Below are 15,755 nucleotides of genomic sequence, written 5' to 3' on the forward strand. Positions count from 1 at the left end.
CCAGATTGCTTGAGTTTAAATATGAGTTTTACCATGAACTTTGGGCAAAGTATTTAACCTCTCTGTGACTCATTTTGTCACCTAATGTGATTGAGTTAACATATAAAGTGCTTAGAGCAGTGACAGTCATGCAATACAAGCTACTAATATATCTACTGTTGTTATTAACATCAGGTTTACCTGCTACATCCGAGCTAATACCCCACTGTCATAAGTAATATGGTTTCATAAGTCTTGCTCTGTGAAGGGCAATTTTGTTCATTTGCATAGAGGTTAAAATCAGACTCTGGAGCCAGACTGCCTAGATTTGATTTCAAGTCACTCACTAATCAGTTATGTAAACCTAGATAACATGTTCAACCTCTTCGTGCCTCAGAATTCTCATCTATAAAGTGGATATAAAAATAATGCCTATTTCTATTTCATATATGTAGTAAATATTAAGAGTTCAAGGATATAAAGCACTTATGAAAAATGCCCAGTACTTGGTAAGCTTTTAATATATGTTAGCTATTGCTGAAATTATAATCATTATTATTATTATCTAATTGTCTTAATGAAGTATAATTGGCTGTCTTGATTCTGTCAGTTTGAAAAACCCAGCACCAATTATATATGGGACATGTACTAGCAGACACAAGATTTAACTTGGAAAGTTTCTTACATATGTAAAATTTTTGGACACCAAATCATGCTTGGGCTTTTGGTTATTTGCAAATGACCAAATACTTTTTATTTCAATTCAAATGGCTATATCTCATGTCAGATATGTAACACTAAAGATATCATTAAATTTTCACATAAAATGATTGATAACTTTAAATACCTAAACAGAATTATGTTTTGCTTATGTAAGATTACATTAGTGAAACAATTACATACTTTTTTTTTTCTAAAATGGCTAGAACTAAGCTTTAGCATCTGTAGTTATAGAGCACTGCAGTGGATGTTGGTAGTATCCCTTTTAGATCTCATTTCCCAGGCAGATGTACCCAGCTCCAGAGCTGCAGGTGTTAAAAGCCAATAGTTCCCACCTGCACCCTCCTTGAAAGGACTGTCCTTAGCTGACAGGAGCTACTTCTCCATCTCCCACCTCTGTGGCAGCTGATGATTAATTGATGGAGAGAGGAATGGCGAAGGAAATGTATACAAGCAAATTCCCCTTGCCGCAGGCAGAACAATCTCTCATACTCCAGAGCTCTCTGTGAGATCAGACTGAGACTAGATTTCCACTGAAACCACATCTCTGCCTAGCTTCTTCCTCTATAGTATCATGCTTCCATCATGCCATAACAGGTTTCAGATGAGAGAATTTTCTCAATAGATCACTTGCACTAAAATTGGCATCCTAGGCTCTGCTTTTAGGGAATCTGACCTAACGTAACACATGGTATTTATGCTTTATTAAACATCTATAATGCAGTAGCTTGCACTTTAGGAGGCCCAACAAGAGGGTAATTTGAGCCCAGGTGTTCAAGACTAGCCCGGGCAACATAGGGAAACCCTGTCTCTACAAATAACTTTAAAAAATAGCTGGGTGTGGCAACACATGCCAGTAGTTTCAGCTTTTCAGGACGCTGAGGTGGGAGAATACTTGAGCCCAGGAAATCTTGGCTGCAATGAGCCATGATGGTACCACTGTGCTCCAACCTGGGCAACAGAGCAAAGCACTGTCTCAGAAAAGAAAAAAAAAAACACACCTACCAAGTTTTAGGCTTAGATGTGCTTTACACATTATATAATTTTATTCTATAAATATCTCAGCAGTGTGAAAATTATTATCCCCATACTTTGGGTGGGGAAACTGAGGCTGTGTTGAGAAATGTGTCTTTAGTTTGTGATAAGTAGAAAACTCAAGATTCAAACTCAGATAAGATGACTCCATAACCTTTATTCTGTCCTGCACTTCTCACTGCCTCTGTATCAAATTTTCATCCAGGAAATAAGGAAATTAAAGATCTATCCAGCTATACTTTTTCTAGTGAAATAAACGTTGATATACATTTTCCCCAAAACGTTGATGTAATTTATTTAAAATGAGGGTAAGATGGTGTGAGTCATATAATTTCCATAAGGGTTTATTAGTAGACAAGCATGAATTCTATTAAAAAATAAATAAACATCTGTATAATACCTTCATTTTCTTGAAAGGGAACATTTTATAAAAGTTGGAAAATAGCAAGGCGGGAAAAGATCATGTCAGCACAATGTTATTGGTCATATACAACACAATCTTATGTTTCATAGAGATTTCAACACAGGAAATGGGTATATTAGGAACCACCTAATTCATAAGTTTTCCTGACCCAGGTACAGTGGTTTCTTTGAATGACAAAGGAAAAGCTGTAGGGAATTTTTTTTACTAGTTTCAATAATGCATATTTCAAAGCCAAAACTAGTCACCCATGTGACTGTTTACACAGTCAACATTCAGTGGGAAAATAAGTGTCAATGGGTCTCACTTTTCCTACCCAGAACAGCATGTGACATGTGACCTCTCATTATTATCTTCATGAGTCTTTGATTAGAAAGGAAATGTTTTATTTTTACTTTTTTCATTCAACAAATCAGGGATTCTTAGTTTGCTACCATCTGAAAAATAATTATCTCCTCCCCTAGCTGCTTATTCACTAGAAAGAGTTACATAATCCTATTACATTAGAAGCACTATAGGGAGGATGCTTATTCACTAGAAAGAGTTACATAATCCTATTACATTAGAAGCACTATAGGGAGGACCCATCTCCCAAAAATCTTTGTTTTTGACAAATAGTAAAGTGGTTTGGACAGAGTATAAGTTAAAATGGAGAGTGGTTCCTACAACACTAAAAAATCTATAGTTTCTTTAAAAAATATTCTGATGGCCATAATATCTTACAATGACCAGCAATATTTACATCTCTAATAAAATATATAAGCAACTGATTGTCTCAAAGAACTGTTTCAACTATCTTTTCTAAAGAGAAATTCAAATCTAATCAATGTTTTCCTTAAAGACTATGAGAAAAAAGTATTGCATATTTTCTATATCTATTTATTCACAATTATAGCTTTATAGTTATAACACTCCTTTATTATAAAATTTATTATATATTAAATAGTTGTCATGTATCATACAGTGTGACAAATGCTTAATCTATATTTTCAATAATAATATTAAGATGAAGGTACTCTTTTAATTCCCACATCACAGAGAAGGAAATTGTGGCTTAGAAAATACAGTAATGTCCTTTGCAATCCATAATACTTGGTAGGCAGTGAGTCTGGAACTTCAGTCTAGTTACTGTCTACCTCAAAATTTTGTTTTTTAATCACTGAACTATACTAAATCCTCTAAAGCCAGGATTATACTTCTTTCCATTATTAAAATTATTATCAGCTGCTCACTCTCCACTGAATCTCACAAATCACCATTTCTTACATAAAAACAAGCACATGGTTTGCAGATTTTATCTCCTAAGTAATCACTCAATCTTTCTCTTCCCATTCATTTTGTCATTTATTTATCTCAGCCTTCTATTATGTATTGCCTGAACTGTTACAATAGCCTCTCAGTTGACCTCCCTGTCTTATATCTCATTCCCCATCTCTATGGAGACACACTTATCCCCATATACTGCTGCCGGTGTACTCTTAAATTGAATGTCTGATCACATTAACCATTTGTATACATTCTTTTAAGGACATTCATCACCTTCATCTCAGTAACACTGTCCTTGCTACTGAGCACAGCAACAGAGCCCTTAGACCTGTCTGTTACCAATCTCTTTGGCTTCATTGCCTTCTCTCCCACATTTATTTGAGAATTATTTACCAAGTAAAATTGACCAGGGTTGGTGACCAAATGGATGTGAAATCTGATAAGTGGAAAAGGAAAAACAAATAACTTAGTAATAGAGTAAATGTTGAGCATTTGAGGGATAGCAATATGGAGGTAAACTTTGGAGTAGAATTCAGATCTTTTTCTCCAGCTTCTTAACATCTGCACATATTCTTTTGTCAAAAACAACTCAAATTCAGTATGTTCAAAATCAACCACATGATCTGTGTCCCCCATTTCCGATATTTTAGTGCACTACATCTCAGAGTGGCAGTACCATCTACCTATCTCCAAAGACCACCCCCTTTCTTTCTACCCCTTCCTTAACTATATCTTATCACAGTATCCTGCCAAGTTTGCCTTCTAAATAGCTCTCAAATCATTTCTCTTCTTTTCATCAGATTTTGCAGTGCATCTGCTGGCATCTGCTTTATCCTTTCTGTAATTTATTCCCTATACTAAAGGCACACTGATGTTTTCTGTCTGAAAATCTGATTATATCATCCTCTATCCACTTACACACAATCAGAGCTTTTTGTGTTTTCCTCCATAGCACCTGTCACATTGCATTTTTGCTTTTATTTCTATACAAATAATGATTATTTGATTATTCATTTTCTGCCCCAAACAACTGTAAGCTCCATAAGCACTTGCCACCCATTATATCCCAAGCAGTTAGTACGATGCCTCATATAGAGCCATTTATCACTATTTGTTTAATGACTAACTGTAAAAACATAATTAATAGATAGACAAAAAAGATCTAGGTTTCTGGTTTTTGTAGCAAGAAACGTAGTCAGTGAACTCATGGGTTTTGATGGTTTACTAAGGGAAAATGTGTATAGTAGAAGCGATACAGGTCAACTGGAGGTATAAGATGATCAGCCCAAGAAAGAGATTGAGTTAAAAAGTCAGAAGAAAGTAGAAAAACTGTAAGATAACTACATCATAGACACCAAGAAAGGAAATAAAATAGATTGATCTGCTATGCAAATACCTCAGAGTAGTCTTGAAAGAAATTGGAAATTATTGTTTCAAAATAATCCATTTTACCTCTCTAATTTCTAACTAGTTTTTTCTTCAATTACCACATCTTGACCTCTAAGATGTTGCTTAGTCTCTAACATATACATGAAATGCTCTCAAGATGTATGTCTTCATTAAAGCATCCTGTGTAATTCTACCATTTCTATTGCAACATTTCTGGAGATTAAATTATGTCCTAGTTTCCGCCTCATTTAAATATTTAATTTCTATAAATTTTTCACTGATATTTCTGAGAAAATGCATTTGTAATAGCTCATATATTTACTCGACGAGTTCAGATCTCTGAATTTTTACATCTGTTTGAATTACTGTCATTTGCCTCTAATGTGAGTTGTTGGCTATTCGAAAACAGACCAGTACAATGTGCTGTGACAAGCACTTGTCATAAGCATACACTTTATAAATGCTTCACTGTGGTAGTAGTGCTAAAAACTTCATAGCATGAGCAATCAGGAAGCTACACTTGCTCAGAAAACAATAGATCTGCATACAATTGAGAAAGAAACAATAAAATTATTCATTTTAGTCTTTTAAGAATTTTTAAACCTAAAATACATGAGGCGTGAGGTGGAAACATTTTCATACATGAACGGCTCATATTTAAAATAAAGCTAAATAGCTACATTACTAGGGAAAAACATTCATTGTCCCTGTCATTTGAAGCATTGTACAACAAATAAAAATATTTTAAAAATATTTTTGTACATAAATTGCACATAAATTTCAATGTTTTGTCTAAACAGATGATGGAAGAGCATATTAATTTAAATATTAATATTATATTTTCTATAGTATTCATCTAGAGCTGAATTTAATTATTCCACTTTTATTTTGTCTTACTTTCTATCTCCACTCTGTAAAATATAAACCTGCTAAGGTCATGAACTCTGCAGCACCTCAGGCTCCCAATACCTAGAACCATTCCAAACTTGTGCAAATGCACAAGAAATCTGTTTTGGGTGACTGGAAAATGAATGGAAGTTGAGCAAGAATATATATAGGCATATCATTTAGAAGTCTGTTTTAATTTCTTTAAGATATAATAATGGCTTGAATCAAGGTAAACAATACTTAGGATGATTAAAGTAAATTGATTTGACTTATACTTAAGAGAAATTGGTAAGTAGTTTATTCAACACGGGTGAGAGAAAGAGTCTGTAACTGACATGCTTCTGATCTGAGTAAGTTGGTGAATAGTGCTGTAATTAGTCATCAAAGGAGGTAACAATGGAAGTACAAGATAAAGAAGATGTGTTTGAAAAGAAGCAAATCGTTGTGGTTCAAATCACAGACTCTGGGTCTCTAAAGCTGTCTGTGCTTCCTGGTCCTACTATTTAATCGTGGACCATTTTTTTCAACCTTATGGAATTTGTTTTCTACCTTTACTGCTTTACTGTGGGTGGAATTTGTTCTTGACAAATTAAAAAATAATAATAATCTACAGGCAAACACAATGGATGGTTTTTCAGTCCTTATCTTGTTTGACCACTGATAATCATTTGCTCCTTCTTGGACGTCCTTAACAAGTTCTTTGACACCACTTTCTCCTGCCTTTCCTCAAATCTCTCTAGCTGCTATACTAACAGTCAGATAAATTCCAGACTTTTCTATTGTGATTACTAAGGCTGTCCAAAGTCTAGTCTCTGCCCATGTTTCCATCCCTACCCTTTTAAAACCTCTGACAGCCTACTTCCTACAAGAAATTTTCCCTTATTTTAAGTCGAGGCTAATTCTATTCTATTAACTAAACATGGTATGATTTCTTCTCTCTCTGAAGTACATTGAGGGTTTTGCCTACATGTGATATTTTCAGTGGATCTGATAGTGAGAAAAACTCCAACATTTTTTTGAGAAAGTATTGGTAGAATAGATGTCCTTATATACATATTGTTCTGTTGCTCTAAATATTTTTTATCACACTATTTCTGATTATTTTTCTGTAAGTCAGTCACTTACTACAGTTTTAGCATGAATATTTGCCTTTTCTATTAAATTTTATTTGGAATATGTTAAGACTTACACAGACTGTTATCACAAATACCATATTAACAAAGCATGAAAGTAAATCTTTATTCCAAATAATATTCGCATACTCTACATATTTGATATAGCACACATTTTAATAAAGTAAAAATATATTCTCCTTGGATCATTCAAAATAATAATGATAACACATATTCTTCTATTATATGATTTCTATCACATCTTCTAAGGTAGGACTAGAAGGCAGACTATGGTACTATATTTTAGGAGTCATGTAAAATCAGGGGACAAAACTTGGGGTCAGTTGGTGATGCAACTTGAGAGAGTGTAAAAAGAGGTTAAGTTTAAAAGAAGCAGGAGGCTTTACCTAGGTTAAAGAACCATTCTGCCACGCAAAGGCATTTTCTTTGCAATGAATGTTTAGAATCCTTTTTCTTTTTAACCATTTCGCTACTTCTAGAGATGTAAATGAGAATTTTTGACTTTTTACATTTATTCCTATAATATGTAATTAATAAAGAGGAACCATATTTTACATCTTATAAATTACTTTAAGAAAGATATTTAATGCTATATTTTTAATGTTAATTGTGCCTTCAGTGTATACATTTTAAGCTATTAGGTGAAATGCACTTACACTCAGTTTTCCATTGCGATTGTCTTCTTCTCTCATTGCCAGGGCCATCAGAAAATTATCTTGTAGGTCTTTACCAGCACTTGTTAGTGTCCTATAAAAAGCAGATCTTCAGTTGTAATATATTAGATAACAAATATGTTTCCAACACTCTGGAGCCAACAATAATGCTTTTTTATTCCAAGTGACAACTTCCTTGCAACAAGAAAACCATATAAATAAAATCATTATGATCTGCTAGATTCCTCAATTTAATTTTATACAGTAATAGAGTCTTTATTTATAAATAGTTGAAATCAAGCCTTTAAATAATATATCCATATCAAGATTCATGGCAGACATAATTTCATTTACATGCCCATTTTGTTCTTTTTTTAACATATCATGAAAAGTCAACATGCTTGTACCGCTCACTTCCCATACAAATTTTAAATTGTCTATAATTTTAGTACAGTTTATTTATTAATTTGAGGAAATGAAAATACTAGACACCTATGCTAATATAGTTACTGGAGTAGAGCATTAATTTTAGCTCTATGAGTAGAGACAATCAAGGCAGGGAAGGAAACTAGGTTGACTTATCTTTATTAGATGAAAGGAAGCATCAAGAATTCAGAAAATAACATTCTCTGGAAATATATTTTAAAAGAAATGTATCACAAAGATCTCAATCAAACAAAACTGAACCACATAATAGTGAGTTCAAGAGTGATTTGTGAAATAATAATCTTTTCTTTATACAGCAATTTCCTACATATTCCACAAACTTTTTCATCATGTGTCTGCTATGTACCAGGAACTGTATCAGGGCACAATCATGCACAAGACATAGTTCCTGCTCTCAAGTTGCCTATGGTCTCATAGAGGTAAACAGATACATAAGGATAATGTCATACCATGTGATAACTGGAATAATAGAGATATAGACCAATTATGAGAGGAGTTCATAAAACAAGTGTCTTACTCAATGAAAAGTCACTTAATCTCAAAATTAAAACCAATTATTCTTGAACTTAATGTTAAAACTTGAGGTAGTATTAACCAGTTTGTGGGGTGGAAGGAGAGCATTATCACTAACTACAAAGGAATAAAGAAATACAAATGTAAAATTGCAAGGCAATCGTGTAATGGCAAAACAGAGTAAACACAGGAAGTGAGGGAGAAACCAGTTAATATTAATAGAAGTTAACATTTTAATAAACATATTGTTATAAATATTTAGTAAGTCCAGATAGTAGAGTCTGGTCTTAGAACTCTTTCTCACAATCGCTTTCAGGGAAGGCTTGTGTGCTACTTAAGGAGGTTGGACCTTGTCGTTGTACCAGAAAGTGTTGAACCAAAAGGGTCTAATGCAAGGAAATCAGATAATCAAATCTGTGTTTTAGAAACAGTATTCAGCAACTTTGAAAAAGGTAGCCTGGAGGAGAGCAACACTGCAGGGATTAATTAAGGGACTATCACAAACCTTTAGAAAGAGATTTAAATGAATATCTGATTTAAAGAAGTGATGGTAAGGATAGGAAGGAAAGGATAGATTTGAGAAATATTTAAGAAAGAAAATACACCTAGTGATTGTTTTTTGCGAAGAGTTAAGGAGCAATTACTACTAGGTTAAATCATTGCAACCTACTGTTTATGTTATTGATCTAGAAATGTAGCTCTTTAAATTGATCATAACTTATCTGCTTTTGCTTTTCTAGCTTTATGTTCCTCAGCTTGTCATATATATTATATATATATAAAATATATATCACTTAATAATAAAAAACCTAAATTTACATGGAAAATAATTACTAATTAGCATGAAAGGAGAGAATCAGATATTTGAGAATTTCTTGAATGCACTGTTCTGTCCAAAAGTGAGTGTTCTATGTTATGATATATACTATGTGCTACTTTACTATTAAATGTCTCAAACAGAAAAGTAATTTTATCACTTGCTTGTTTAGAAAAATCTACATGTGTCCTACTGCTAACAGGATAAGCTTCTAATCAGTTATTCAGCATCTACCTAATTTCCTGCTTATGGTCTGTTTTAAAAACCACAGTTTGTTGGAAATTCTCTGTGAAATTTGAACAGAGAATTCATTTTACAAGTACATAAATCAACAGTGGCTAGGTTATACTACAGTAACCCATAGCCCAAATCTCAGTGGTTTACAGTTGCAAGAGATTACTTCTCAATAATAATATGCATAAATAGCAGGTTTACTGTGGCTCTTCATCTTGGGCGACTGAGACACTGATGAAACATCTTCTATCTGAACCATCTTCGGTTATTGTGCAGAGGAGAGAACATAGCCACACAATGTCTCTTAAAGCATCTGCTTAAAAGTAACACATACAACTCTACTCATATTTTCTTGGCCAAAGCAAGTGTTATGGCCAACCTTGAAATCAATGGTGTGAGAAAATACAATCCTTTCTAGGGATTTGTAGTAAATATTTGTGAACAGTAGCTCAGACACTCATGGCTTCCTATAGCAAAACCAACAAAGGTTGAGATTAGATTGCTCAGAAAATAAGAGCAGTAAAGAAAACAATTCCTGAGCAAATCCTGATAGTACAGAAGATTTGTTAACTTGGTTCACTGTAGTGTAACCGAGTAAAGGCTCTTTTGAGAATTAAAATCACTAATTCTAGCTTCAAAACCGAACCTTCCCCTACATACCCACGGACCATCCTAAAAATTACAGCTAAAGGAAGGAAAAATTAATAGATTTCGTCTTCTGTGATAGTTGTAGACATCTATTGCTTTTGCCTCCTAATATTTTTTCTCCCTTTTTGTTGTCAACACAACCCTAACTTTTACTTGGGCAACAGTCTTTTCTACACTCTTTGTCTTAGTAGAATCAAGGTATCCACTTACTTACAACTCTAACCTCCCAAACCTCAGCTAATGAATACACCTCAAGGTTTGCCAATGTCGTTTCACCTCATGAGGATGTAAATCTTTAACAGAGACACAAGAATGAAAGGTAGCTGGATTTATAGTGGCTACTCTTACTTCCTACTACATAGTCTTATTCAACTTTGTCTTTGAATCTGTGATAATCAGGAATCAGGGATCTTCCAATTCCCTTTTTGATTTTGTTCATTAGAATTGGTTTCTATTGCTCACAATAAAAACCTGTAATTGACACAATGGCTATACAGTTAGGGTACTACAGAATTCCTAAGAATTTCCACAAATTATGTCTACTTTCTACTCCTGCTACCTTCTCAGGCCTACCTTATTTTGCTGCAAATTTTTAGAACTTTACAGATAAAGTCCAATTTGATCATCAACCCTCATCCCACAGCATAAAAGGTAATGATCGCTATCAGTTTTGCCTGTAGCCATCAAGGTTTTTTAAATTATATATAGATATATGTCTATAATATATCTATATATTTGTGTATACATAAAAATATATATAGTATGTGGTCAGTTGTTCATTTTATTACATATTTTGCAACTTACTGTTTTATTGCTATTGTTATAACTATTCCTTGAAGTGGATGTTTATGAAAGTTCCAAGGAAAATCAAAACTATCCCTGATATATCAGATATAAAATGCCAGAAGAATAGATTTTTAGGCATCATTCACTAGTAAGGACGGGACTCCTAATATTTTGCTAAGCGTGACTGTCTTGATAATGGCCGAGGTTTTCAGCAGATATTTGGGCTGGACAAGAAAATAAAGTAATAGGCAATAGAATTCTTACTGTCCCTGGACACTTACTATGGCAGACACTGTTCCCCCTTCTTCCATAACAATGAAAGCCCTAGTTTTCACTTGTACATGTAGCAGCCTGGAATAAAGACCACATTTCTTAGTCTCTTTGCAGCTAATTATGTTCATGTCACTAACTTTTGCACATAAGAGTCAAGTGAAAATGATTTGTGACTTCTAAGAGTATGCTTAAAGTAGGGAGGGGTACTTTTTTTCTTGTAGCTAGAATGCAATATAATGACTGAAACTCCAACTGCCATCTTGGCCATAAGTTGGAGGCCACTATTATGGAGAAACAAAGAGGGACAGGGTCCCTGATATTTTAGAATACCCACACAGCCTTGAGTAACACCAGCTGGAGTGTGTGAATATGAGATTGAAAAAAATTTATATTTGGTTTCAGCCACTGTTATTCTGGGGTTTTCTGTTACTTTTTTACCCACCTAATCCAAAAAGATACTTGACCATTTGAAATTTGTTCACTTTCTGAAAAAAGATGCTCTTGTGTGATTGGCTTGGTGATCAAATTGGAATTTAACCTTAGGTGAAATATTCTAAGAATTTCCCAGGAGACTGTATTACTTACATAACTAAAATGATTTTTTTAAGACAGTCATAGGTTAAGTCTATCAAATAATAGCACAAGATAATAAAAATTAAACTAAAATATAAGATGGAATATCAACCTTTAATTCCTACTCACTTAACAACTGATTAGTCCAAACAACCACATTTTTCTGAACCTGGATTTCATGATGTGCTAAATAATATCTAGGCCCAATAGCAGAGGTAAAACTTGTGGTCTAAAGCAATCATACTGTATCATTAACCACCAAACATCATTAATATATAATTAGTCCAAGCAAATGACTATTATCCTGACAATATCCTAAGTTCATACTGTTCTTCTTTTATTATTATGCAAGTCTCACATACATAGAATTACATCATTTCTTATAAACTCAATGAGGAAGATAGAAGTATTATATAAATTTGGAACAGAGGAGATAAGGATCTTTGGCTCCAAAGCTATCTGAAGCAGAGAAAAAAATGTTACATAATAATCATTCTTATATTATGCTACAGCTGAGAACCTGAAACTTCTTAGCAAGAGGAAATATTGGAAAAGAATGAAAGTTAATGCAGAGTGTGAGGTAAGGAATTCTTCAATCTTTAACATGCATTACTCTTATTTAACTAGGTTTATTTAACAGCCAGTGACCTGAGAAACCTTGCTTATATAAATATTACAAAAGCAGTAACTTCCTCAAGAAGTGAAGTAGGTCTGTTTCAAAATCTTAGCGTTATAAGTTCTACAAAGGCAAATACTCCATCTTTATTGTTCATACTCCACTGCACTTTCAAAATGTGGTAAAAGTTACATGGATGAGTTAAATTTTACCAACCATGTTTAATCAATAGCTAAAGCTATTTATATAATCCTACTTGAATGATTATAAACATATTATTAATCTTCAACAATTAGGTTACTGGTTTTATGATTTAAGTGTGTTGTTTATATATCATTATCACATAACTGACATTATTAGCTTAAAACTCACAATGAATGAATAACAAAAGGAAAAAATTGGAAAACTGTTAAAGTAGAAACTTATTTTCAAGAGTTACTTTTTAAGAGTTTATTTTTTAAATAAATCCTTTCACTACATATTTGTGATATCAATTATTTTTTGGATTTTTAATGTATAACTGGAAGTGTTCTAACAAACAAAGTTTGATTAATCATTAAGATGTTTCTAGGCCACGCATGGTGGCTCATGCCTGTAATCCCAGCATTTTGGGAGGCTGAGGCATGCAGATCACAAGGTCAAGAGATGGAGACCATCCTGGCCAACATGCTGAAATCCTGCTCTACTAAAAATACAAAAATTAGCTGGGCATGGTGGCGCACACCTATAGTCCCAGCTACTCTGGAGGCTGAGGCAGAAGAATCACTTGAACCTGGGAGGCAGAGGTTGCAGTGACCCAAGATCATGCCACTGCACTCCAGTCTGGCAACAGAGCAAGACTCCATCTCAAAAAAAACCGAAAATGATGTTTTCTAATAAGCAGTTTCTTAAAAATCCCTAATTCAAATCTGAGATTAAATCTATTCTAACAGCAATACTTTTTAGCTATTGGGCACTGCCTTTGTACTAGTCCCTATGCTAGACATTTTGCAAACAATTTTAATTATCTTTAAATAAACTCTAATGGGAATTATATTTATAACTTCACTATAATCAGCTGGTATTCAGTTTTATTCTAGATTCACTAATTCTCAGGCTTTATTTCACTATAATGAAACTTCACAATATATCAAAGCAGCATATCATAAACACTACATCATAATATTTTTACATTGTGAAACCAATGAGAATTCACTGGGGAGAAGGAACATAAATTAGTAGGGGTGTCGGAGAGTAGGAGGAGTGAGGTATGCAGACTTTATCTGGGGCTTCCCCTGGGAGTAATCAGAGTAGGCTGGTCTTGCAGTCTCCAAGGAAAGCTAATCAGCTATTATCATCACTCCAGTCTAGACTGAAGTTCTCATCAATTGTTCTGTTCAAAGGTAGATTTAATATTTTAAGCCAGAGAACTCCAATCTAGCCTATATTTCACATTTAGATAATTTACATTCAACTCCTTCACACTTGTTTGAATATATAATGCAACCTCTCTGTGCCTTAGTTCCTTACAACGTGTTGTATAATTAGTTTGGAAAAAATTAATGACGAGCAAAGTGAAAAACAGTAGTTGAGTAAAAGTGTATTATACAAAATCTATAATGTTATATTCTTAAAAAACAAACATATCTATGAAAACATAGTTTACAAAAACAGTTCTATTTCCCATGGATAAATTTACTGACAGAATTATTTGTATATATTTATATTTGTATGATCCCAAATAATTTAAATTCTAATTTTTAGAGGCCAAAATGGAAAACTATTTGCAAACTTGATGAGAAAATATAATGTTATTTACCATAATATATAAGCTCATTTGAGAGTTAAATATGGAAGAGATGTTTTTACTGTAATTTGATATGAGGCACCTATTGCTCTATCAGAGATGATATTTTTGTACATTTCCCAGAAACCATGACATTTTTCTGTTTTGTCCTTTACATAAATAAGGAGAAAATAATTCTACCTTTTCACAGATAAAAGTATTTATAATTCTTGAATGAGCAGTGAGTCAATGAAGAAAAGAAAGAGATTTAAAAATATCTTCAAACAAATGACAAGGGAAACACAACATACCAAAGCCTACGGGATTCAGCAAAAGCAGTACTGAAAAGGTTTATAGCTATAAGTACCTACATCAAAGGAACAGAAAAATTTAAAATAAACAACCTAATGATGCATCTTTAAACACTATAAAAGCAAGAACAAAACAAACCTAAAATTGGTATAAGAAATAATAAAGATCAGAAATAAATGAAATTGAAATGAAGAAAACAATACAAATGTTCAACAAAAGGGAAGATTTGTTTTTTTGAAAAGATAAAATTGTCAAACCTCTATCCAGACTAAGGAAAAAAAAAAAAAGAGAGAACACCCAAGTAAATAAAATCAGAGTGAAAAAGAAGACATTAGCTGGGCATGGTGGCTCCTGCCTGTAGTCCCAGTTACCTGGGAGGATGAGATGGGAAGATCACATGAGCCTGAGAAGTTGAGGCTACAGTGAGGTGTTATTGTGCCACTGCATCCCAGCCTGAGAGACAGAGTGAGATCTGTTCTCAAAAAACAAACAAACAAAAAATTAGTAAACGTGAAAAAGGAGACATTATAACTGACACTGCAGAAATTCAAAGGATTATTAGAGGCTACTATGAGCAACTACGCCAATAAATTGGAAAATCCACAAGAAATGAATAAATGTATAGATATGTATAATCTACCAAGATTGAACCATGAAGAAAACCAAAACATAAACAAACCAATAATAAGTAATAAAATCAAAGCTGAAATTAAAAGTCTTCCAACAAATGAAAGTCTGGGACCCAATGACTTTACTGCTAAGTTTTATCACACATTTAAAGAACAACTAATACCAATCCTACTCAAACTATTCTGAAAAACAGAAAAGGATAGAGTAATTCCAAACTCATTCTACAAGGCCAGTATTACTTTGATACCAAAACTGCACAAAGATACATCAAAAAGAGAAAACTACAGGCCAATATCCCTGATGAACATTGATGCAAAAATCCCCAGCAAAATAAAAACATATTAAAAGATTATATATCATGATCAAGTGAAACTTATCCCAGGGAGTCAAGGAGCATTTAGCATATGAAAATCAATCAATGTGACACATCACATCAACATAACAAAGGACCAAAACTATATGATCATTGCAATTGATGCTGAGAAATTATTTAATAAAATTTAACATCCTTTCATGATAAAAACCCTCAAAAACTGTGGAAAGAAGGAACATAACCCCCAAACAATAAAAGCCAAATATGACAGACCCACAGTTAGTATCATACTTAATGGGGAAATCTTGAAGGTCTTTTCTCTAAGATTTGCAATAAGACAAGGA

General features: G+C 33.3%; 1 protein-coding gene across 2 annotated transcripts in view; it reads right to left on the reverse strand.

The window, feature by feature from the left end:
* CFAP299 (cilia and flagella associated protein 299) overlaps positions 1–15,755 on the reverse strand; it is a 664,335-nt gene that overhangs the window by 411,718 nt on the left and 236,862 nt on the right. For both annotated transcript variants that reach the window (XM_010354116.2, XM_010354117.2), the window contains exon 3: positions 7,488–7,578. In XM_010354116.2, the coding sequence (XP_010352418.2) occupies positions 7,488–7,578 (91 nt within the window). The remainder of the gene's footprint in view (positions 1–7,487; positions 7,579–15,755) is intronic.

Source organism: Rhinopithecus roxellana, chromosome 2 (genome assembly GCF_007565055.1).
Source record: "Rhinopithecus roxellana isolate Shanxi Qingling chromosome 2, ASM756505v1, whole genome shotgun sequence".
NCBI lineage: Eukaryota > Metazoa > Chordata > Mammalia > Primates > Cercopithecidae > Rhinopithecus > Rhinopithecus roxellana.